Source organism: Crotalus tigris, unplaced genomic scaffold, assembly GCF_016545835.1.
Source record: "Crotalus tigris isolate CLP2741 ecotype Arizona unplaced genomic scaffold, ASM1654583v1 scf7180000019068.10715455, whole genome shotgun sequence".
NCBI lineage: Eukaryota > Metazoa > Chordata > Lepidosauria > Squamata > Viperidae > Crotalus > Crotalus tigris.
Genome location: NW_024097358.1, coordinates 337,712 through 363,703, shown reverse-complemented (window position 1 = coordinate 363,703; position 25,992 = coordinate 337,712). Strand labels below are relative to the sequence as shown.

The 25,992-nt window shown below is 43.6% G+C and overlaps 1 protein-coding gene across 2 annotated transcripts in view; it reads right to left on the bottom strand.

The window, feature by feature from the left end:
- Positions 1–25,494, bottom strand: part of SLCO3A1 (solute carrier organic anion transporter family member 3A1) — a 76,443-nt gene extending 50,949 nt beyond the window's left edge. The window contains exon 1 of one of the 2 annotated variants that reach the window (XM_039358906.1): positions 24,775–25,494. In XM_039358906.1, coding sequence (XP_039214840.1) covers positions 24,775–24,783 — 9 coding nt within the window. In that variant the 5' untranslated portion in view covers positions 24,784–25,494. Of the gene's footprint in view, positions 1–14,777; positions 14,973–24,774 lie in introns of those variants that run through there. The other variant, XM_039358905.1, reaches the window with a different exon arrangement.
- Positions 25,495–25,992: the final 498 nt, after the last annotated feature.

The following is a 25,992-nucleotide window of genomic DNA, read 5'->3' as shown; positions in this document are numbered from 1 at the left end:
ATTCGTATCTGGCCTTCCTGGCCTTTGGGTGTCAAGTAAATTTCGTTGTATGTGTACATTGTGTATACACATACAATGACAATAAAGTTTATTATTATTAATTGCCAGCTGAAAAAAGATCATGGTTTGGGGTTTTTTTAACATGCTGCATATTTCCATGAACATGAATTGGCTCTCTCCAGGGAGCTGAGAGTCCAAATGCTTGGAAGCCTGATTTATGGAGCAAAGAGACTTATGTAAGGAACCTTCTCACCCCTACTTTGTCGCATACACATTGCTACCTAGCTGGCTGGCTGTTTAAAGCACATCTCCCAGCTGCATGGAGACAGGGGTTAATGCAATCCATTAAAAAACGAAAAACACTCTTTTTAAACCTGTAATTGAATCAGAATGACTTGATTTGACATAATTTTTAAAAAGAAGCCTAAGTTAGAATATGGTCTGTGTCTCATTGGAAAAAAATAAAATAAACAAGGTTACGATTAGGGGGTGGAGGTACGTTCTCCAAGCTTGGGGGTTAGTTTCCGAACCTTTTGTTGCCAAGTAACATCTTCAGTGGAATTTAGGGAATGTCAACTTCCTGACAGTGAGGACAATTAACCAGTAGAACAGTTTATTTCCAGAAATTGTGGGCGCTCCACCACTGAAGATTTTCAAGAAGAGACCACCAGACCTTCACCTGTCTGAGATGGTATAGGTCAGGGGTAGGCAACCTTGGCTCTTTTATGACTCGTGGACTTCAACTCCCAGAATTCCTGAGCCAGCACTGAAGCTGAAGTCCACGAGTCATAAAAGAGCCAAGGTTGCTTACCCCTGGTATAGGTTCTCATGCTTGGACAGGGGCTGGACTAGACAACCAGCTCTATTCTATTCTATTCAGTGTTGGTGTTCTTCTGCTTCTAAGGGCTTCATGTAGTCAGTAGCTCTTGTGATGGGAGAGCCACATCAGGTGAGGGTCTTGTGATGGGTCTAGTGAGGGTCAGATGTTTGCCACTATTGCAAGGTTATTGACTGCTTTCACACTGGTCTCTGTCTATAAGATATGGAAGGAGCTCAGAGGCTGGGGACTCCCATGATTAAAGTGCCATGTGCAACTGTGCCCCCAAATATTAGCTATATCAGTGTGTTCTTGCTGCAGGTTTTTCAAATCTCCAGAAAAAGGTCCATTCAGATGTCCTTAGTAGGAAACACATACCTAAGGTGGATTTCCATCCTTTTCTAGAAATCCATTGTTGGCCTACTGGAGATGTTTTTGGAATAGCTAATGAAGAAAAAGGTCCACTTGGATCTCCTTAGTAGGAAACATGTACCTAAACTGGATTGTTTCTTCTTCCCTTTCTAGAAATCCATTGCTCGGGCGATGGAAGATATTTTTGGAAGAACATCAAGAAAAAGGTCAATCCATATTTCCTTAATAAGAGACACACGCCTAATGTGCATTTTTTCTTCTTCCTTTTCTAGAAATCTTTGTTGTCCTACTGAAGAAGTTTTTGGAACAGTTTGTAAAGAAAAAAGGTCCATTTGGATCTCCTTAGTAGGAAACACATGCCTCAGGTGAATGGTTGCTTCTTTCTTTTCTGGAAATCTATCACCTCTATCCATTTTCTCCTTGGACGGCCCATGTTTTGCCAATAACGTTCCTCTCTCTGATGCTTAACCTCCCAAGTGAACTATTACTCTTCCCATCTTCCCCTCCTGTTCCTTGTTCTGGGAACTCCTAGCCTTCTGTCTTCTCCCTTCCTTTCACCATCTCTATTTTTAGGGACCGTTTTGCCAGTCCAAGTCCTAAGGGACTGATCGCCTAATCAAGAATCCTTCTTTTCATCAGCATTTGCAGTAAAAATAAAATGTTCTAGCTCCACCTATAAATATTCTCCAGATAATGTTCCGATCTGTCAAACTGTTAAGGTCTATTGAGGCTGTCTCTTTTGCCCCTGTAAAAAGATCTCTTCATTTGTGAGATATACGTACATACATATGGTATCTAAAACAGTCTTAAAACTATGAGTCTCAGGTATATTCATATTCAACATCAAAAGGCACAGATCACCAAGACTACAAATTTATTTAAAACTTAGCTTTCATCAGCATCTGCTGGCATAGTCAGAGTTTAAGCCAGGACTGAGGAAACACATTCTTATAGTCTCTGCAAAGCCAATCCTAGTATGGTGTGTGTGTGTGTGTCTGTGTGTGTGTGTGTGTCTGTGTGTGTAACTTTATGCAGATATGCCAACAAGGGTACTCAGAGTCCTTCCAGATAGAGGGATCTTTCTTAACATATATTTTCCCTGAAATAAAACACTAATTCAGGACAAACCCCCAATCTGGGCATTTAGAAAACCTACAATGAGCAATCTCAAAGCAGACTCATCCATTCAAAAACAATAAAACCATTGTGGGCCTAGCCAGGAGAAAAAAAAATCTATTTGTTGGCCTACGGAAGATATTTGGGGAAGAGCTTATTGAGACAAAAGGCCCATTCAGATTCGTAAGTCCTTCACTTATGACCACAACTGGGACAAGAATTTCTACTGCAAAGCAGGACGCTTGTTAAAGGGAGTCGTGCCTCAGTTTACAACCTTTTCCCCATGGTTGTTAAATGAATCACAGCTGTTAAGCGAATCGCGGGGTCATTAAGCAAATTAAGCCTTCCCCGACTTTGCTCGTTGGGCTCAGCTGTGGCCGTAAGACAAGGACTACCTGTACTGACCACACTTCACCTGTTGTGCAAATGGAGGCACTGCTTTCCTCCAATGACCTGGGTTAGGCAGTTTGCATGAATGTTGTTGTTGTTTAGTTGCGAAGTGGTGTCCAACCCATCGCGACCCCATGGACAACGTTCCTCCAGGCCTTCCTGTCCTCTGCCATCTTCTGGAGTCCATTTAAGCTCACGCCTAAAGCTTCAGTGACTCCATTCTGCCACCTCATTCTCTGTCGTCCCCTTCTTCTCTTGCCCTCCATCTTTCCCAGCATTAGCCCCTGCCAACTTCTTAACCTAGTGACTTCATTAATTCATTCTCCGAGTGTGCTTAATATTGTAAATTGTAAAGCTAACCGAGAGAGGTGGGTTCGTAGGAGATGGTAAGCCCACAAATACGAAGCAAGATTAAAAATTCACTCCTCAGTCTTTAATTGACCTACTTAAGGGTGTTAGGCAAGCAGAGCTGGAAAAAAAAAGCCTCAAGACCCTCTGAGCTTAGAAGCATAAGTACCCTGATTACTCATTCTGTGCACACAATTAAATTAATCTCTCTCCTCTACCCTTTTGAAACACCTGCAGTTCCCAAAATGAAAAAGCCTTCACAAGAAGGGAGAAGGAAAATGATTGCCAGATCCACCTGGGATCTGGCATATGTTAAACCAGATTCTTCAAGATGGGAGTCTTCCAACCTTGCTACAAAAATTAACTTTCAGACCCTGGACAGAGTCTTAGATGGATAAGGTTGTGTTAAGTTTGTCCTAGACAGCCCCAAAAAGTCAGTAATAATTCAAACCAAGCAATCTGCTAATTCAGCAGGACACCTTCATTTGACGTGTGTCGCCGCTGGTCTTCAAAACCATTTGCATCAAGAAAACTCATAAACTTCACCCCCCCCATAACACAAGGGGTATCCATTTGCCAAGTATAAACTCAGCAGATTAATGTGTTTGCGTGTGTACTATTCCCTCACAGCTGTAGTAAAAATTTGCGTTTGACTGAATTCTTACACAGGATAATTTCTACCTACTAAGTGAACTTTCAACTAAAATATTTAGCTGGAAGCTTTACTGGTATGGTTCGCCCAAAATGAATTACAGCAGGGCTTTCAAACTCATCACATTTGGTACTGTATGCAATTTGATGTGAACATTTTGTCCTGGTATTCACCGTTTTGTTTGGTACTCAACGGCGCAAGCTAGAACTTGTTGGTGTCGGCTGCCTTGTGACTCACTACATTTTTCCTTATGGGAACATGTTGTTTGGTACTCCTTGTTTTTTTCCATCATTGGTGAAGAGACCTGTCTTCTCACCGGTTCATCGGAAGATCTGGACATCTCTGCCTTAGGGCATGTATATGTGCCTTTGTGTCAATGTTTGCTCTTCGTAGTTGCCTGAACAAGTTCCTGAAATTATCTTGAAAGATTTGGAAGGGTTCTCTAGGGCTGAGAGAATGTGTCTGGCCCATGTTCACCCAACTGTCTTTGTGCCTAAAGCAGGACTAGAATTTACAGTCTCCTAGTTTCTACCCTGATACCTTAACCACAACACACTACCTACCTATCCTACTGGAAAGCAAGACAAGAAACAATGGATGGTAACTAATCAAGGAGAGAAGCAATCTAGAACTAAGGAGAAATTTAACGGTAAGAACAATCAACCGATGGAACGGCTTGCCTTCAGATGTTGTTGGTTCCCGATCACTGGAGGTTTTTAAGAGGAGGTTGGACAACCATTTGCCTGAAATTGTATAGACTCTCCTGCTCAAACTCAAGGGCAAGAGAAGAAGGGAATGACAGAGAAGGAGGTGGCTGAATGGAGTCACTGAAGCAGTAGGTGTGAGCTTAAATGGACTCCAGAAGATGATAGAGGACAGGAAGACCTGGACGAACGTTGTCCATGGGGTCACGATGGGTCAGATACGACTTCGCAACCAACAACAACAAAAATCAGTTCCAAAGTGATCTCCTCACAAACTGGGCCCAACTAATCTGATCTTTCCCGTGCATTGTGCTCTTTCTCCTTTGCCTCCGTCATCTTCAGATAGAATAACAAATTTCAAAAGTGCTGTTGGCCATCAGCAGACAGTTCAGAGGCTTTTACTTAAAAGCACAACCAAGAAGAACACACAGAACTGCTGTCTCCAGCAACACAGCTCTAGCTGGACAGCTTTTTTCCCCCCCTACAGCAAGCCCTCTCTCCTGATTCCAGCCGAGGATGAATCTATGCAACTAGGTCACCTCCAGCTATCTTGCACACTGGAAGGCTAAAGGTTGAACAGAGAAAATTAAGTAAGATTCTTTGCAGTGTAAAGGACAAAACACAAAAACCTGGGAATGATCTGACCCAGGAATTTTGTTCCTGGCTGTAAAATGAATGATTTCACCCCAGATTAAGCTAAGATTTGAGCATTAGGGTGAGAAAAATATTAAGGAGAACCAAAATATCTACAGGAGTAGAATTTGCTTTCCATTTGCAGAAGTAGAGAGAAATAGCCATTTACCAAATAACCTAAAAAAGAATGATTTGATTAGATTGGCAAAGAAGGGCAGAATTAAGATGATAGAAAATGGCTACAAACAGCTCAGGATTTCCAGTTTTCTGTTGCCAGAGAGAAATGTCTTCATTTTGATTTTTTTAAAAGCTTTCCAAATTGTTCTCTAGTTTTAAACCTCTCCTGATGACAACTGTATCGGAGGTTCAGCCATATACAAATGGACAGGAATTTAAACCTAAGGAATCAACCCAATAATATTTTAAATCAGTTTATTACAGCGATATGGCCAGAAACAGCAAAATATCCAATTGTAGGCTACTTGCATACATACATATATATAAATGTACTGAGTATGATCTAATGATAAATAAGAACCAACCCAGTAATAATGACCAACTGCACTAAAGCATCTTTAATTGGCTGGTAATCAGTTAGAAGTTAAGGTTGAAGGACTTTAGACATACCATAATGATCACTTTGGAAGGCTTCATTTTGTATGCAAGGTCATAGATAGAAAAGCTTCAGTTAAAAAAACATAAATGAGGTCAAAAGTATTTGCTTTTTTCTCCTCTCAAAGCATCCTCAGCGGAGTTTAAAAGAGCTTCCTGCAAAGTCACACCTTCCAAACCAAAAATCGTAGTTATCTTAGGTACCAACTTTCAAACTAAGATTCTGTGTTAAATTGTCGTGTGCGGAAACAATATACATGCTGGCAGTTGGCAGAATTAGCTACAAGCTTTGTTCAGGTATGTTGATTTAGATGCTGGAGTTCATAAAGTTATTCCAAATCCTTTTAGGCAGCCCGCAAGCCTTGGAAAGGTGGATGAATGCCCACATCTTCTGCAAAGGGCTACAAACATCGATTGCTGCAACCACCTTCTAATCTCCACTTAAGTTTTTAGTGATGGGAGAGTTTTAATACAGTGTACAAGCTAAGTTACAGTTTATCCGCTGAATCTTTATCTTTTACTCACTATATTTATTTATAGTCCTTCTGAAGAATTTGCCCTTCACCCATGCTTCTGTTGTGTTTCCTGTTTGTTTTGTTTTGTTTTGTTTTGTTTGCAAAATGTTAGCAGGTACTTAGAAAAGCAGAACTTGTTCATATCTTTTTTGCTCAACAGGATCAGTTTGTCAGAAAAAGGAAACATTTCTTCCCGTAAGTATTTCGACACTAATCATAACCATAATTATTTTTAGAGATGTTATTCATTTTTATTTTATTAGATTTTTATCCTGCCTTTATTACTTTATCCATAACTCCAGGCAGCCAACATAATATTCCTTCCTTCTCCTATCTTCCCTACATCAACAACCCAGTGAGGCAAGGATGAGCTGAGTTGAGTGGGGTTGTGTGACAATATGTGCATTGCAACATTGTTATTCAGACGGTGCCCTTGATGTTGCTATGTGCAGTATTGTGGTGCAAGAAAAGGTGGACTTTGTGTTGCCACATCATGACATTTTGCTGTCATTGCAGTTAGGAACATAAACAGTCAACAACACTATCACTAATTTCTAAGATGAGGATAAGTGTGAATAGTCAATAGCATTGATCCTAGTTAGTCAATAGCATTGATCCTAGTTTGCAATAGTGGTGAGTATCTGTAGCTAGGGTGTAGGATGAGGGTGAAGATTTGTTCTCCAAGCTTCTGGTTGGTTTCCAAACGTTTCATTATCAAACTAGGAAACATCTTCAGTGGAGTTTAGAGGATTTCAGTGTTGCTGTTCTTCTGTTTATAAGGGCTTCATGGGCGGGTGTTCAATTGGAGCAACACAAAAATCATTGGCCCTGCTTCCACCCGCCCAGCTCGTGTGTCCATCACAGTCTGGCACTCCACATGCAATTCCATCAATCGACACATCAACCTAAAACCAGCCTACGAACCTCTCAGAATCCACATCAACCACACCGCCAATCAGAGACAGCACAAGTCCCTCACTGATGACTCACACCTGACCCACACAAGACCCTCACTTGACACACCCACATCTGAAGCCCTTAGAAACAGAAGAACACTGACACTGACATTCCTTAAACCAGGGGTAGGCAACCTTGGCTCTTTTATGACTCTTGGACTTCAACTCCCAGAATTCCTGAGCCAGCTACGCTGAGGGGAAAGGGAGAGGTTTCCAAGCTGAGCCATGCTGGCTCAGGAATTCTGGGAGTTGAAGTCCACGAGTCATAAAAGAGCCAAGGTTGCCTCCCCCTGCCCTAAAAACAAGAAGGTGCACGAATATGCCTCTTTGACCAAGGAAAATGTTTAGTTTGCACTGTGCTCTTAATTTGGTTACTGAATCGATACTGAGTTTAAATACCATGAGTCATTAATTTGCCCATGTTATGGTTTGTCTGGGTGTGCATAACATGTTGAACCATACAAAGAGAAAAACAAAGTTAATCCAGTTTACTATGTTGTGTGAATTGCAATCACTTTGGCCTTGCAATTTCACTTGATTAAGCTTGTTGCACAAACATAGTCCAATGAAAGGTCGTTTTCATTTTTGTTCCATGATATCCTGCCCTCCTTCCCATTTTTCCTTACGATCAACACCCTGGAAGATTGGACCAGCTGAGAGAGAAAAACTGAGCCAAAATCACCCAGTTCATGGTTGATGATGGACTGGAATCTACCTTCCAGTCCAAGATTTTGACCGCTTGCACAATCTCCAGGTCCTTCTCTGTGGAGAATGCACAAAAACTCTTCCATTTTCACATACATCTTCATGGCGCTTTAACAAGTTCTTCCACTTTCTGTCTATTCTCAGGAATAAGTCCCAAGTTCAGCTCAATTCAATCAAACTCCTCCAACGCTAAATGACAGCTTCCTCACACTGATGACCTCCAAAGCTTTTGGGTCTACCATTCCCAGACTTTCGCCAGCCAAAACGATATCAAGAGCGAGCAAGGGAAGACTCCTGTCTCCTTTTACAGCTCATCTTTTCAGGAATATTAACTTCAATTGGTGTAATGGACTGTGCTCTTGCAGCAGCAATGTGGATGTATGTGGGTGTGTATTTGGCCAACTCGGAGCCTTCCCCAAAAGAAAGTGGCTCGGATTAAGGGATTGTGCAGTTGCAAACTGGAGAGGGGAGGGAGGAAGAGTTTCAGGGTAGCCACACACAAGAATCTCTCAGGATATATCTAGTAGGTAAGAAAGTTACAGCTTTAGTTTGGCAAAACTTTGTCCATTAGGAACAAACAAATAAGGGATTCAACCCAGTTGAATCTCATCTCTAGAACTGGGCCTGACCACTGGCCTACAGGTAGACCTTCATGTACAACACTTCATTTAATGACCAAAGTTACAACGGCACTGAAAAAAGCGACTTATGACCATTTTTCACACTTACAACCATTGCCCCATCCCCAAGGTCACATGATCAAAATTCAGACACTTGGCAACCGACTCATGTTTATGACGTCGCAGTGGCCTGGGGTCTTGTGATCCCCTTTTGCGAGCTTCTGACAAGCAAAGTCAATGGGGAAGCCAGATCCACTTAACAACCATGTTACTAACCGAACTGCAGTGACTCACTTAACAACCATGGCAAGAAAGGTCGTAAAAGGGGGCAAAACTCACTTAACAACTCTCTTGCTTAGCAACAGAAATATTGGGCTCAGCGGTGGCTGTAAGTCAAGGACTATGTGTACTTTTTCTATTTTTATCAGTACTAATGGATTCAACATGTCTTTAACCACTCCGGGAAGTAGAGTTTTGTTTCATTTAATTTTTTTAAAAAAACACAAGACATGGGAGTTAGAAAGCCACGAGACAGCTCTAGTTTGCTTGTCCTGGATGATGCATTTCAGTTATTTTTCTGGCTCAGGACAAATGACAGTTTTCCAGCTCCTTGTCCTGATTGCCTGGAGGCTGACTGCTCTCCCCAAAGGCAAATAAGGACCAAGCTTAAGTTAAACTTGCATTATGAGGTTAACTTCCACCGGATCTTTCCCAGCAAAACTCTGTTCGGGGCTGAGGTCTATTTTCAAAGTTCTCATGGGCTAATTAAAGAGAAGACAAGCAAGAAATATAAACAGAACATTAAAGGGAACGTAAACATAGCAGAGTGTGTGCCTCTGTGAAACCCTCTCCAAATCTGAGGAGGGACAGGGGGTCAGCCTTCCACCCTAAGTGAATCTGGACATGGCACGGCACCCGGGCATCCTTTTCAGGGTGGAACAATTTCTCCTCAAAGCAACAGCAAGACTGCACAAGAATGCCCTCGACGGGGCCATTTTGCTAGATGTTCCCAGAGTCGTTACCAAGGTTACGTCAGGAGGAACAAAACACGGAAGTGCAGGCAGCCTGCATGGCTAGAAGAAGCCAAGCAGAGAAGATTCCTGGGTCTTGATTATTTTCCATGTTTAAAATAAAAATTAAATAACTTTCAGGAAAGAAAGAAAGAAAGAAAGAAAGAAAGAAAGAAAGAAAGAAAGAAAGAAAGAAAGAAAGAAAGAAGCAGGAGGAGGAAGGAAGGAAGGAAGGAAGGAAGGAAGGAAGGAAGGAAGGAAGGAAGGAAGGAAGGAAGGAAGGTCCACACAATGTTTATTTAATTTTCTGCCATACTATTCTTTTTTTTTCCTGAATTTACGTGTCAATAATAATTTTGGAAGGCTAGGATTCATCTCAAGAGTTAGCTAATTTTACTGGAAAGAAAAAGTATACAATGTTTTTATTAAATCAGATGCTATGTTGCCATAGTACAAAAGTCTTTTGTGCTTTATGTGCAAAGTTGCAACTTTGTGTCCTGCTCCAATAATGAATAAAAAAACAGTTTATCATTCCTTCTCCTTCTTTCCTTCTTAGGCCATAGAAAAATATTTCATAATGATAAATCATTTTAAAAACTATTTTATACACAACTCAAGAACACATTTGACTCTGGCTATCAAGGGCAAGACAAACTTTATAAATAACACACTGAATATTTTTATCCCTCTTACCAAATTTACACAGTCGTTTATATATGCACGTATTCAGGCAAGCAAACTATCAACTATTCCCTTCCAGTGTTATACAGAGCACCAAAAATAGCAAGTCAAAGATGTAAGATATGAGAAAAAAGAGAAGACGATGCTGTTAAATGCTATGTTGTAGCTGCCATTAGATGGGTCCATGGTTGTTGACCTCTATCACTCAGGACAACTGTGGTCCACTGAAGCTTTATACCAGGGGGTCTTCAGACTTGGCCCTTTTATGACTTGTGGACTTCAGCTCCCAGAATTCCTCAACCAGGCACGCTGGCTGAGGAATTCTGGGAGTTGGAGTCCACAAGTCATAAAAGAGCCAAGTTTGAAGACCCTTGGGTTAGTGGATCAAGAAGAAGGGGCAAGCAAAGAACATGCCGGCTTGATAACATCACATCCGGTACAAACTCAAACATCCAACATTTGAAAGAAGCTGCTCTTGACAGGGTAGCATGGCGAACGCTTGCCTATAAAGTCGCCCAGAGTCGGACACAGCTAAATCCACAGGTCCCACCAGGTCCTGATTAAAACCCCACTCTGCAATTCTGCAGTCTAGAGACAAAATGTTAACGAACTAGATCTCCCAACACCCTGCTCCAGATGGCTCACACTGTTGGAGACTGTTGGAACATCCAGTTCATGAACTTTGAACCAGCTTTCTGTGCTACTCACCAAAGCTTTCAATTCATAGCAGCACTGGAGCAGTTTTCATCATGATGATAGCAATTAACCTTTCAGAGTCTGAATACAAACTGCCTGAGTGGCACGTACAAAGGTCTTATTTCCTACACCCTGATTTTAATCTGATATACATGTCAGAAGCAGGAAGAAACTACATTTGCATCCATAGACCATTCTTGTACAAGATAGGTTGGTTTTAAATGTTATTGTTAAAAACTCCCTGGGGTTAAAAAAAGGGGGGGGGATTCCAGATGTTTTTAATAATGCGATGTATCCCAGGCCTTACATCACTTGTAAAGGTTACAGGCGTACATTTTGTTGTGTTCTCTTACTAAAGCTACTGCAACAACTCTGAATGTTCAAAATAAATTCCAATTCCTCAGGTAAAAACCACCAATTAAGGGGATGAAAACAATATCTTTCCCAAAAAATTTGGAGTGATAGTAAGGTTGTGGGACCAAAGAAGAAACAAAGCAAAGAGCAACATAAATTCTCAGTTTACCTTCAGCTACAGGCCAAAACAATAATTTTTCTACCATTTAACAGAAGACATTTATAGAATTTAAAAAAAAAAAACCAATGTGTGCATTCATTATTCTAAAGCAGCAGGGAAGGATCTACTATTTGAGGCAACTTTCTGGCAACTCAGGTTAAAATAAACAGCGACTTAGAGGGAATCAAAACTATCCAAGAAAAGGAACCAGTATACAAATAGGGAGACTTCAAATTAATTAAATCTCACAGAGCTTCTTCAATAGGATTAGAACTTTCCCACCCATCTCTCCGCCCCCCCCCCAGCCAAAGATGCAATTATGACATCACCCTGAGCCTAGTCCAATGTTGTGTGAAGGCATAATTTTCAAATAGTAAGCCTGTCAAACAAAGCCTGTCTCCGGATCGAAGTTTGTGATGTTGATTCTGAGATTACTTTGGACAACAAAAGGAAATAAAGCAATTCAACTTGATTCCAATCAATAAGAAAAGCAGAAGGAATGCTCAGAGTTAGAGCCAAGTCTGGCCTCTCACGTTTTTGTTTTTTCCCACCGTGGTATTCTGCATATCTGTTCATCCTCAGAAAGTGTATTTATATATCTATTTTTATTTAAATTTATGCTTTTAAGAGTTGGTTGCACTAAAGGCCATTGGATAGCTGCCTGGGTACTTTATCAAGTGGAAAATGAATTGTGCTGGATAAAATGCTTAAATGCCCAGCCCAGCCCTGCATTGCAATGTACCTTTTTAAAAATATTTTCCACTGTTTGTTTGTTTGGGGGGGGGGGTTTGCAAGAACTGACCAGAAGATTCTGCCACTTTTCCTTGCCTCATTTGGCTAAACTAAACCAATCAACCTGGGCTATGCTATGAACTGGCCTTGGACACAGAAATGCCAAAGCAGTCAGGGCATTCATAACTGCCCCCCTGCCATTTTGCTCCAGGATGAGAAAATAAAGCAGGCAGAAAAAAACCCTCTCCAGCTTTCTCCTTTTCCAGTTCTTAGGGACCCACACATCCAACCGCTCAGCAGGGCAGCTAACCCCCCAGTGACCCTGTACTCTTTTGCCTTTCCTCCCCTGTCTAGTTCTGAATGTATGTTTTCTTCCCTTGCTCTCTTCCTACACAGAGAGGTAATCCCATAGCAAATACTGAGTCACTTTGACGGCACCAAAACAGCTTAACAGAGATGCACGAGGCAAAGGTTTGCAAAAATACATTTTCCTTCCCTTGTCCACCCCCATTTCTCAGTTTCTCTTGCGCCATTGCTGTCGTAAGATCCTATCTTCTGGACAGCTCATCTTTTGTAAGCTCCCTCGGGAAGCACAATCCACAAGGGGTCCCTTCTAGATGTGCCTGGGAATGCCAGGAGCTGTACTCCCAACACATCTGGAAGGCTTGCAATAGTGACGAATATCTTGTTAGCTCGGGTGAAGGTTCGTTCTCCGAGCTTGTGGGCTGGCTTCTGAAGGTTACATTACCAGTCTAGGTAATATCTCCAGCGGAGTTTAGGGGTTCAGAAACCAACCCACCAGCTCGGAGAACGCACTTTCGGCCACATCTGGAAGGCACTAAATTTGGGAGGCTGTAACAAGGGTTACTGCATTGTCACCAATAGACATAGAGACCTGTAAGCAAAACCCACAAGGATCTCTGCCCCCCAGAGCTTACAATTCTTTATTTAATTTTGCCACTCTCTCTCTCTCTCTTGAAGGGCCTTCAAACAGCAATGTCATCTACAGATATTAGCAAGTGATGGTGGTGCTTATTTCTCTGCTGTGAAGCCTCTGCAGATTAGCGGCTGTTATCAGGGGTAAGCAAGGTCTCTCTCTCTCTCTCTCTCTCTCTCTCTCTCTCTCTCTCTCTCTCTCTCTCTCTCTCTCTCTCTCTCTCTCTCTCTCTCTCGTCAGCTGATGCTTTGCATTTCAAAGGAGAAGACATCAGGGGGAAAAATTGGGAAATGAGCAGGATAGAGAGATGAATTTCAGAATCCTTTGGCATTTTGACTTCTAGCGCAGGAAGCACTTTTTTAAGTTTTTACTTGAAACATTTTTCTATGGTAGCTTTCGAACAGCTCTGTTAGGCAGGCCTGAAAACAACTGCCATATTATTATTATTATTAAATAAATGTATACACTGGCTGGCTCCCAGAGATTCTGGGAGGCTTACACATTGTTTCAAACCTGAAACACAAGGGCCATCATAATGGCGTTGACTTAAAGCAGGAGAAGCCCCATGGAAGTTTTGACCGTCAACTCCAATTGGCTCTGGGGCCACACGGGAGCTGTAGTTCCAAATATCTGTCAAACTTAGTTGAACACAGTTAAGCTAAAGCAACCAATTATTGCAATTAGTTTGCCAGATAGGCTGAACACAGGCAGCCACATTTCACTGAGCCAGTTGCTTCATACACACACACACACACACACACACACACACACACACCAATCCCTGTGGTCAGTGGCTGGATTATCAGAACCTGAATTAATTTAATAGACCACGCTTAAGTTCTCCCTACATACCAGTTTGGTTTAAAAGTCAGCAAGTCTGTCCTGCAGCTGAAAAGAGCTAAGCCCTGAGGTCACCTTATCAACTCTGCACCTCTCACGACTTCCTACTCTCTTCTTACTTACTTCCTACTCTGTCACCGGCAAGGGCCAATTTTAATCCAGCTAACGAGGGACTCCGAAGGCCCTTATTCCCTTTGGAAGGGAATCAGGACCCGGAGCCCGTCCCTAAAGCTACCCAACCAAGCACAGGAACCTCCACTTGGCACAAGGGTGCATTTCAGAAAGCGGTCCACGCTCTCAGCGCCCGCACCAAGGGGCAGCGGAGCCCTTTAGTTGGGGGTAACTCCGACTAACTCTCGCCCCTGTCCGCCGGCTCCGAGGGGGGCTAAGCCGGCTCGGAGGGCTTCGGGGGGCTCTCCCTGGGCTCCAGCCCAAGAGCGCGGCAGGCGGAAGACGAGGCGCGAACGGCCGGGCAGAGGGACCGGGGATGGGGGGGGGCTGCGCCTGGCTGGCCGGCGGTGTCAGTCAAGGCAACCTGCGCCAAACACGCCCCTTCGCAGCACCTTCGGCGCCTCCCGCAAGCCTGGCACAGACCCGGGCCGGCGGCGGAGAGGCAGGGCGCACCGCCAGCCCAAGGCAGCCCGCTCGCTCCCTCGCCCGCCTCTGCGGCCGCGCTCGGGCGGGGCAGGGACACGCCAGCCCTTCGGCCCGGGGCCGGGGGGGGTCTTTTTTTTTTTTGCAACGCGATGGGCAGCCTCCCCCCTCCCCATGAAGCTGCATCTACGTGTCCCAGGATAAGGTTGCCGGCTCCAATCTGGGTCGGTCACCGGGACCAGAGCGCCCGCCCCCCCCGTCTCCTTCCAAGCGCCTGGTCCCTCTCGCCCCCTCCCCACCCCCCGCCGCCTTCCCCACCGGCCTCCCGCTCACCAGGTAGGCGCCCACGGTGCCCTGGGCCAGCATCAGGACGCACTCGGACACCAGGAAGACCTGGATGCTGGCGAAGCGCGAGTCCTTCTTTTTCCGCTTCTTGGCGCGCTGCGCTTCGTCCCCTCCTTGCAGCTCGCCGACCTCGCCGCCGCCGCCGCCGCCCGTCGAGGAGCCGCGGGACTTCTTCGCCTGCATCCTCCGCCTCCCCTGCCTGCTGCGCGGCGGGTCCCCGAGGCTCCTGGCCGCCTCCCCACGAGCTGCCCGGGCGCGGCGGCTCCAATCAGATGCCCGAAGCCGGCTGCCGCCTCCGCCGCCGCCGCTGCTGCTCCTGCTGCCGCCCCCGGCGCTCGCCTCCCTTCCTGCCGGCAGCCGCCGCCGCCGCCGCTAGTGCTGCCATGGCCGGCTGGCTCTTCGCACGCCTCTTTCCTCCGCCCGCTCCGAAGGCTCCCCCTTCCTCCGCGCTTTCTCCTCCCCTCGCGCGGCCGCCCTGCCAGCGCCGGCTCTCGGGCGCTCCTGCCGCCGCCGCCCGCTGCTGGATGGGCGCCAAGGGGCCGGGAGGGGCAGCCCCGGGGAGGGGGCGCCCGCTTGGCGAGGGGAGGCGGCGGCTCCCGGCCTCCTCCAGGGCGCGGGGACGGGGCGGGTGGGGAAGGAGCCGGGGCGCGCCCTGGGGAGCGGCGCGTAAACGTGCTCGGCGGGGCTGGAGGCGAGGGAAGGGGCGACCTCTGCGGTGGGCTTGGGTGGGGGGAAGAAAAGGGGGCTGCCTGCCTTAGCCCAACACCTTGGCTTGGCCCCGGCCTGGCCTTTCTGGACGCCTTACTCCTGGACTCCTGGCCATGCTCGGTTGGGTTCACACGACCAAGAGAGCCGGCTTTGGCTTTCGTGTTTGGCACGGACCAGCCCCAGGGAAGGTTTCGTGGTTTGGGCTAAATCTTTGCCTGCCCAGTTGTGGACTCTAAGAGCCCTCCAGAGTACTTCCGGGGTAGGGGTTAAAATTTAAAAAAAAAAGTCAAAAAGGTGCAATGGAAGCTCCGCAAATGACACATACGAAAATAGGTGGAGCTTTGTTTGGATGATCGTGGATGCCATTATGATTTTTTCAACCAGACCCCAGATATGCCTCTGCTTCCAGGGCTTTGCAAACCTGATCCTTAAGGGGGACTCTGTAGATTAACCACCTGGTTAATCAGGTGTAACTTCAGGCACTCTGAGAAATGGCTCCATGTCTCTGTAACAGTTACACCTTGGTCAGCGTTAAGGCTGTCCAAACATGGACAGGAAGATGGATGGATGGATGGATGGACAGACAGAGGGGATGGATGACAGACAGATAATGGATGGGGAGACAGATGATGAAATGACAGGCAGAGATAGATAGATAGATAGATAGATAGATAGATAGATAGATAGATAGATAGATAGATAGATATAGAAGATAAAGAGAAATAATGGATAGAGGGATGGATGAGATGGTGAATGGACAAAAAGAAACGGACGTTAGAAGGTAGTGGGGTGTGGAGAGAGGAAGAGGACCATGGAGTCCATGGTGCTCTCACGGCTTGGTGGTTTTCTTGCAGACATTTCATTGCCAAACCAGGTAACATCATCGCTTGATAACATCTGATCAACTGATGTGGTTACCTAGTTTGGTAATGAAACATCTGCAAGAAAACCATTAAGCTCAAAGAGCCCCAAGGACTCTCTAGTTTAACTCTGAGCTAAAAATATTCTCTTATATCAGTACTTGAGTACCTGCCTTGTGAGACCAAGCTGGAGAAGGAAGGGAGCCACAATAGTGGCATTCAGGAAAATAGTAGTAACATGTCACAGGAACGTCATCAAGTATTTTCCATGACTGCACAAACTAAGACCAGAAATATCAGCTAGAAGTTGCAGCTATCTGGATTCTGTTTAAACACAAGAATAAATCAACAAATTGAATTGCAAAGACCTCAGCATTTAGCCACCTCTTCTGGGCTGTAATTATCTTGGATATCTCATTCGATGTCAATCTGTTTAGCCCAGAGCTGTTGCGTGCAACGACCTTTTTTGCCTGCTTCTGCTCCTTGTGTCCTGCAAAAAGCAACGTGGCCCCAGAGTGACTTGTAAACTTGTAAACAAACACCAGCCACTGTGCACGCTTGTTCTCTCTCTCTCTCTCTCTCTCTCTCTCTCTCTCTCTCTCTCTCTCTCTCTCTCTCTCTCTCTCTCTCTCTCTCTGCAAGAAATGAGCAGCCAAGGTTTGTGAAAATTCTCCTGTGCTTCAGACCATCGTCTTTTCCACTGCAGCTGCCTTTTTTTTTTCCAAGGGGCTATATATTTTAAACCCCGGCAGCTGTCAGGCCCACAAGTCACTCCCAGCAGACATGGAGGCAAAGAGGTTTTTAACTCTTTCTCGCCCTAGACCTGAGGAGCAACATGTCTTCTTCTGTCTCTGGGTCATACCTGAGCAATTGCTAATATTGCCTTGCACCTTGGCTTGTGCATCTGATTAAGAACCTCAAGCTCTTCCTCCTCCTCCTCCTCCTCCTCCTCCTCCTCCTCCTCCTCCTCATGCTCCTCCTCTTTACTTATAAAATTTATTGTCCACCCATCTTACCACAGGTGGTCCTCCTCCTCTTCTTCCTCTTCCTGTCTAGGCTCAGACAGAATTGGTTCAGGAGCTTTTTGCCTGTATCTTAACCTGTAGTCCTATAATCCAAGAATTAGACCCAGAAACAGATGTCTACCACCATTTGGCTATGCAATAAATAAAATCAACCCTGTATATTCTTTTAGGAAGGGCCTGCATATGTAGGGCAGTCTATAGCAACAATGGATAAGCATGACATGATATCTTTCACCTGCATGTCCATCTTGGAAGTTGTAGGGGTTCTAAGATAATGACTATAGAAAGTTATGATGAAGCTCCCTAATCTGGCAACTTTCCCAGGTTTAGAAGCTGGCCAGCCTTGTTTACATAAAACCCACATCACCTGATTAATGAATTAGGTTACAGACCTGATGACGCGTGTTATGTGAATGATACATTCAATACGTTCAACGTTCAAACAGGCACATAGGACAGGAATGTGATGTCCATGAAAGCTGACTAAGTCCAAGATACACTAAATTGCCTAGTTTTCCCCCTAAAGAATCTTCTTTAATGCCAGATACTTCTGATGAGTAAGTGTCAGAATGCCTATGGAGATTCTCAGTCATCCAGGTTATGGTTGTCCCAATGGTGCTTTTTCAAGAGGCAACTGGACTTTCTTGTTTTTCTTGAAGATGTTTTGCTTCTCATCCAAGATGCTTCTTCAGCTCTGACTGGATGGTGGGAATGGAAGGATATATATTCCTTGCAGATAGCTGGTCATTTGCATTATTTTAGAGAGTCACTGAGACCACTTGGAGGTCTACCTGTGTCCTCAAGGTCACCTGAGTGGTGCAAATGGATGTGGAGCCTTCATGGAACTGCTGAAAGGACTGTGCTATAGACTGGAGATAGATGATGTCGGATCCCTCCCCCTCTGTTGAGAGACAGCTGTTCAATTTTGAAGCTTCTTGGATGAGAAGTGAAACATCTTTAAAGAAAAACAAGAAATGACCTGATGACTAAGAATCTCCATGGACATATACCCACAGTCCTTTCAGCAGGTCTTGAAAAAGCACCTTTGGAACAACTGTCAGAATCCTAGCTAGCCTGGATCCTTGGATTTCAATAATGCAAAGGGCACCAAGTCAGAGCAAAACAGTTAAAAATATCTAAAAGATGAGTTTGAAGATATTTTGAACAGGCTGTGTAGGTGCAGGAGATTATATGCTATGGACACATCGTACATGGTAAAGAAGACTTGGCGGCAAGGACAGCTATATGCCTGGACCCTGATGGGCTTGATGGTGGGTGACCCCATGGCAGACCCAAGAAACAGTGGATGGATCGCATCAAAGAGGACATGAAATGCATGAGCGTCACCCCTGACGATGCCCAGGATCAAGCCAAATGAAGACAGTTTTGCCAACTGGCAGACCCTTCCATAGTGCAGGAATAATGCTAGGAAGAAGAAGAAGAAGAAGAAGAAGAAGAAGAAGAAGAAGAAGAAGAAGAAGAAGAAGAAGAAGAAGAAGAAGAAGAAGAAGAAGAAGAAGAAGAAGAAGAAGAGAGGAGGAGGAGGAGGAGGAGGAGGAGGAGGAGGAGGAGGAGGAGGAGGAGGAGGAGGAGGACGATGACGACGTAGAACAAGTTGGGACTTCAACAAGACAGGTTCATGAGAAATGCTCAGTCAGAAATGTGCATGTTTCTGGCTGAGTGTGATAAGAAAACTGGGTTACTACTATTTAAGTCACAAACGAAAGTTAAAATCCTGGCTTGATGGGTAGTGAGCACAACCAGCAGCCGTTTCTTCTTTTTGACAAAAGTGTCCTTGAAATGCTGTGGTGTGATCTCATTACCTATTAACTGCTCAAACTGGGACATGTCCATGGCAAAGGAGGAACCAGTGCGAAAGGCTCCCTAAGTATTTCGCTTAAAAGCTTCATTCCAAAGGCTGAACTCATTTAGATTGTTCTGATTTGCAGCTTAGTGGGGAAATTAATTTTTGAATTACTGTTAATTGCCCCTTATTTAATCAGCATTTGTCGGTTAAATTATAGCTTTCCTACCATTATGGGTTCTTTCTTTTCTTTTCCTTTATAAATAGTAGGGTTGTGCATGCTTCAGAAATGATTCAAAATAGATGCTTTGAAATGTGCCCAAGAGTGTAAGAGCACAGGTTTAAAAAGGGCCCAGATGCAACTCATTAAAATAGCTCTGTTGTGTTTTTTTTTCCCCAGGCTTCTATGAAAAGAGATACAGTTGCTTTAAAGAGAAACTTTGCATATGATCTTGCACACTCCAAACCACCTATCGTGAAACGGATCTTGAAAGACCACAGGTCTTAAAGTTGCCAAGGTTAGATTCCTGTGATATAGACAGTAGTGGATTCAAATAATTTAACAACTGGTTCTGTTTGTTGTCATCACTGGCACGACATGCCTCGCATTGTCGTCATCACTGCATTGTCGTTATCAGTGTAACGCATGTTACATTTTCGTCGTCACCGGCGCAACATGCATCGCATTGACACCACCAGCACAATGTGCATCGCATTGACATCATCACCAGTGTGACGTGTATCACACTGATGTCATCATGGGCGCAACATGGCTCACGGCAACGGCGACATCACTAGTGTGACACGCCTGGCGGATTTATCATAACCGGTTCACCGAACTCAGCAAAAAGTTAGGTATCGGTTCTGTCAAACTGGTGTGAACCAGCTGAATCCCACCACTGGATATAGAGAAAATGAATGAGGTTTGAATTGCAAGACAAATATCTGAAGGGAGAATGAATGGATGGAGACAAGGCATCTTCCTTCACCGGCAGGAATGTTAGCGATGTGCCTAATAAATAAGATATCTCATTTCTTTTCAGCCATGCTTGTTGCAACAGTTACCTTGTCTGTCCTCTTTTGTTGTTATTTCTGAATCTCTGAAAAGAAAAGAATGGCCCAACTTTTTTTTTTACCAGAAATAGTTACCTGGGAATAAAGAGAGAACATCCAGATTTAATTTCCTCCCCTGCTGTGCTTTGATGAATGGATTTTCATTACAAACAATAGACAGTGATCAGCCTCCCTGTTTAGCAAATGAATTTGGGCTTTTGAAAAAAAACTAGCCAGGGAAGGGGGGAAAAATAGCACCAGAACAGAAGAGCTCCATGTGTGCTGGACTGTTACAGGGATGCTGAGAAGCAAAATGCCTGGAAATTCATTTGAAATAACCATCCTTGGCAGGAACCCAGAGGTATGCAAAAGAAGAAATGTACACATTGCAGAATCAACCTTTCCTCTCCTCTCCTCTCCTCTCCTCTCCTCTCCTCTCCTCCCCTTCTTCCGTTCCCCTCCCACTCTTCCTTTCCTTTCCTTTCCTTTCCTTGTTTCTCTCTTCCTCTCCTCTCCTCTCTTCCTGTCTTCTTTCTCTTCCCTTTTCTTCCCTTCCCTTCTCTCTTTCTCTCCTCTGTGCCTTTCCTTTCCTTTCCTTTCCTTTCCGTAATCTGATAAACCATCAAACTATGGGCGAAAACAGCAAAGAGCTTTAAGCATAGAACATTTCCTTCCTTCCTTCCTTCCTTCCTTCCTTCCTTCCTTCCTTCCTTCCTTCCTTCCTTCCTTCCTTCCTCATTGGGAATACATTGTGTAAAGGACTCAAAATCCTCTCTCTTCATGAGAAGTACAGGCCTCTGAATATAAGAAAGAATGAGACCAAACTTGATAGGGAGAGAGAACCCAGCAGAAGAAAATTGGGCAAAAGAAACAAGCTGGGCCACCCGGAAGCTACAGAGATGAATAAAAGAAATCCTTGAGGCCTTTTTGAGAGTTTATCTATACCCTCAAGGACACCTGGATTAGAGTGCAAATCAGATACCACCAAGTGGCCTCAAGGACTCTCAGACTGCTAACTCCTGCAAAGAATAGAAATCCTTCCATTCCCCACCATTCAGTCAGAACCGAAGAAGTGGATGAGAAGTGAAATGTTTTCAAAGAAAAAGCAAAGTCCAGTTGGCTTTCGAAAAGCACCTGTGGGACAAAGGTTCCTTGGAAGTGTGGATCTACACTCTGGGTGCGGCTATCACAATTCCTGGATTGAAACACTCAGCTTCCAGAAAGAAGTGCTATAACAATGGCTTTATTCACATAATTGAATTAATTAACCATGATGAATTAATTAAAACACAACTGTCTGGCTTCATAAAGAGTGCTCAACCAAAACTAAGATCTATCTAGATCTCAGCAAATAGGCCTCCAATGAATATTTGCAACCAATACATGATATTTAACTGTCTCATCACCTTGGCCGTACATCTCTGCAGGAAGAGTCATGTGCTCCAAATGACCAAGTCTCCTCGAAAGAAAAAAGTTCCGCAGATGATCAAGCTTTCACAAGCAAGACCTAAGCTCACCCAGTTTCTTTCCATTCTCTCTCTCAGCAGCTTCTGTTAGGACTGAATTCCCCCACGTGAAAGGAGAAAAATGAAGACAATGAAAAATGCAGCTGGTACCATTCATGGCCACTGATAGATCTTCGCTCCATGAATTGGCTTAATCTTCTACTAGTGGCATCCAAGCCCATTAATATAATATGTCCCTTCTGTTTCTCAAATGTCTCAGCCTGCATTTTGTATTGGGACTCCTGGTTGAGCAGGAAGTTGGACTAGAGGACTTCCACGTCCTTTTCAACTCTTTTATTCTGCTAAAACAGTGAAAAAAGTACAACCAAGAAAAACACTGTGTAGTACGTCATCACAACAGTGAACTGTTACAATTCTGTATAAACTTATCAATATTTTTGGCACCTGTAAATCAAGAAAATAATAATGTTGAAGCAAATGATGAGAAATAATAAAACTATGAAAATCTAATACTTATATAGTATGATGTATCATTATGTGACATATCATATTAGATAAATATTAGATTTGTGTAGCTTTACTGTTTTGTATCATCGGCCTCCAGATTGTTTTCCTGGCTTACAGGTGTGAAGAGATATTGTAAAAAGGAGCTGTCACTTAAACTGATGCCCTGTAAAGATGTAAGGATAATAGTTCTACGTTGTATGAATAAAGAAAGACTGATTTACATATTTATTAGATGCCTTTTAGCACAATTGTTGTTTTGTGATTTAGTTCAAAGTAATTTCTCTGGAAGGGCAAATGATAGACAATGTACTTTCAGAATCACATCAGTTGACTTGACTCGTTCCCAGCATCCCAGAGTTTGCCAGGTGGTTCCTGCAGTTCAATGGTCCATGAAGGTGAGGATAGCCATCTTTTGTCCCCATCATTATGCACTCAGGAGCCATCCTGAATTTTTAAATTCAGCAATCATGGTTAGCTGAAGTGGGATGCTCAAGAAAAATAAACATCTCTGGAAGTCTGAGCCAGCCTTTTGAAACAAGAAGCAACCCAAAAAATGAGAGCAGTTATATGACAACAGCAACCATTATCTGGAAACAGGCACAACATGAGCATATTTCAAAGAGAAATGGGGAGAAAAAGTAGAAACCGAAGGAACAAGAAAGACAGCTGGAGAAAAAAAAAAAAGCCAAAAGAAAGAAAAATTCAAGTACACTGTGTACCTATTTTAAGGTGGAATGAGGAGAAAAAGTAGAAAACTAAGGAATGAGAAGGACACAAGGAGAAAAAAAGCCCAAAACTGCATGCAGTGATACAATAAAATGGGAAAGATTAACATTCAGTTGAAACCAGAACATTTCTTGCTGGGACTAATGGATAGGCAATTAAGGAAGACTGTTTTTGTATATGGTAAGTGCTGCAAGACTATTATATGCAGAAAACTAGAAAGATTCTGAAGCACCCAGAAAGAAGGAATGGCTGCTGAAAATGTCAGAAGTAGGAGAGATGACAAAATTATCTCCTCTGGTTAGAGAAAGGACAATCCAGGAACATTTGTGAGTGACTGTAAACCCTTGACGAACTTTTTTGCTAAAAGAAGAGAAAAATAAACTTGTGACTTATGGGTGTGGCAATTAGGAAAGGAAGCTTATGTGACCGTAGAGGGAGAAAATGAAAAAAGGAATGTAGGTGTAGCTGCTGGTAAAATCAGAAGCAGTTTCTTTATAACCTTTTCTCTTTCTCTCTTTTGTCATCTCTTTATTATTTTTACTTTTTTTTACATTCTTTGCTCTTTTTTTCAAAAGTTGTATCATTTTATTCTTTTAAAAATATTTAGTCAAAAGAGAGAGAGAGAGAGAGAGAGAGAGAGAGAGAGAACTGGAGAAATAAAGACATGGCAATTAATCACTTAGCATTGCCGCACAATGAGATCCTCTCCAGCAGCATGAATGATAAAAAGCAAAACGGCAAGATGAATGTTTCTTTTCTAGAGAAGACCTTCCCATATTTTTATACTGGGCATGGCCAACCCTAGGAAGCAAGGATGAATGAGATTGGGTGGCCAATCCTCCTAGTAACCCACCAATTGTTTATTGTTTTTAGAACTCAGTGTTGACATATTTGTTGCAGGATGGTGTTATTGTTCATGACCCCATGGACCATAGCACTGCAGGCTCCCCTGTCCTCCTGGGTCTGCCCAAACTCATGTTCATTGCACCGATGACACTATCTAACCATCTTATCCTCTGCCATCCTCTTCTCCTTTTGCTTTCTATCTTTCTCACTATCAAACTTTCCAAAGAGGCTTCTCTTCTCATTAAGTGGCCAAAGTATTTGGGCTTCAGCTTCCATATCTGTCTTTTCGAAGAACAGTCAGGGCTGATTGTCTTTAGGATGCAAGATGGTAGTTGCTTCTTAGTTGGGATTCTTGGAGAGAATTAGGGAAAGATGTCCCACTGAGTACAGTGCGAGTGTGATTTTCCAAAATAAACTCTCCCTCCCAACAGTCCTGAGGTCTGCCTACTAGTTTCCTTCAAGTTGCTTGCAGGCAGTTGATCAAAGGTTGTGTATGGGTTTGCCTACTTAGCAAGATTCAAGGTTGACTATCAGGGTCACACTGCTTTAGCTGTCACACCTACTACACAAGCGTACCTCGCAACTCTACATTGTTGAAGTTCATAGAGAAGGAAGGTTTCTCTTTCCAGAAATTCTTTTACTGGTTTGAACTTAGCTTGGTCTAGGATGCTCATAGTCTCCTAGTTGAAAGTATGGTTAAGTCTGTCCATGTATTGTGCAGTTAATTAGGAACTAATGAACTAACTAATTAATTAGGAACTAATTAACTAATCAAGGAACTACCAAGGGGAAAACAACACTCCCACCTACATCGACAGGGCGAGTCACTAGCACATAAACAGAAAGCAAACGCCATCCGCTTCTAGCGCTGATGATGTTACCTGGTTAGGTAATGAAACATCTTCAAGAAAACCACCAAGCTCAGAGAGCCCCAAGGATCCCCCAATTTCACCCTGGGCTACAAATATTTGCTTCTATCGGTGATCTTACCTTCCTCATGTTTTACAACGTCTCTAGTTCAGCAATGCTGAACTGGAATTAGTGAATTCTATACTGGAACAGTAGCTGCAGTGCGCCTTGCTCTTCGTGAAAATCTCTTTGCCCCAAGCAGGAATATCCACAGAATTGTCCTTTGCAGTAAGGAGATGCTTGCTTCCTTGAATAATGAATGCCATTATGAATTGGTACCCAAGGAAATTATTCTTTTTGTCAGTTTCCTGGGCATTGTATGAAAGAGACAATTTATCTTTTGCCTTTTCAGCATGTTCTCAAGCTTGTAATTTCAGTGCAATTAGGTTCCACTGAGAAAGTAGGAGATACCATGATGGCAGTGGATCACTTTTAAGCAGCGGAGAAGGGGAAGGATTAACCCAGCCAGCCTCCTTTTGTGAATGTCACTTTCTATTTCTTGTGGCTTGCAAGAAGAATGAAAGTACCACAGCTAAAGAAAAATGCACTTCAGAGCAGGATAAATGGAGAAAAGGAGGCTGGAGATTCTTCTTACACGAAACCATCACAATCTAGTTAATCTAGCAAATCTCTTTCTCCCAGAAGTACTGAATTTAAAAAAAAAGAAAGAATTTGCTTGATGTATTTCTATTTTTCCTGGCAGGATAGTCCACAAAATTGATTGCTACAAATATTGATAAAAATATAACAAAACAAAATCACAGCTCAACCCCATTGCGACAGTCCCAAATCACATGCTAATGCCAACAGGTGAGGACAGGAGATTGTTTCAACTTCCTCATCCAGCCTCTAACTTTAAGACCTCACCCTGTTGTAATTACTTCTCCCTATGCACCATAAATCCCAAATGAGATCCAAAGTTCACAATTTCCTAGCACCCCGACCTTAACTGGCTTTTATGATTAACTTCCAAAATGCCTGTGTTGTGTTTTCATTAGGCAAACAGATGGTGGAGGAAGAGAAAGGCAAAAATAAAAATATGTTCTTCTATGATTTTCTGAGAAGAGGACAATTGAAAATATTTCCGGGTCAGTTTCAGAACCATTCCATGTTCTGAGGCACCACAGGAGTGATTTCTGAACAGGAGGCCAGGATAGTGTGTGTGTCAGCTTGGAGAACACTTATCTGTAACACCGATCTATAGAACCAGTTTGGTGTAGTGGTTAAGACAGCAGGCTAGGAAGAGGGAGACCATGGTTTAAAGTCCTGCCTTAGACATGAAAGCCAACTGAGTGACCT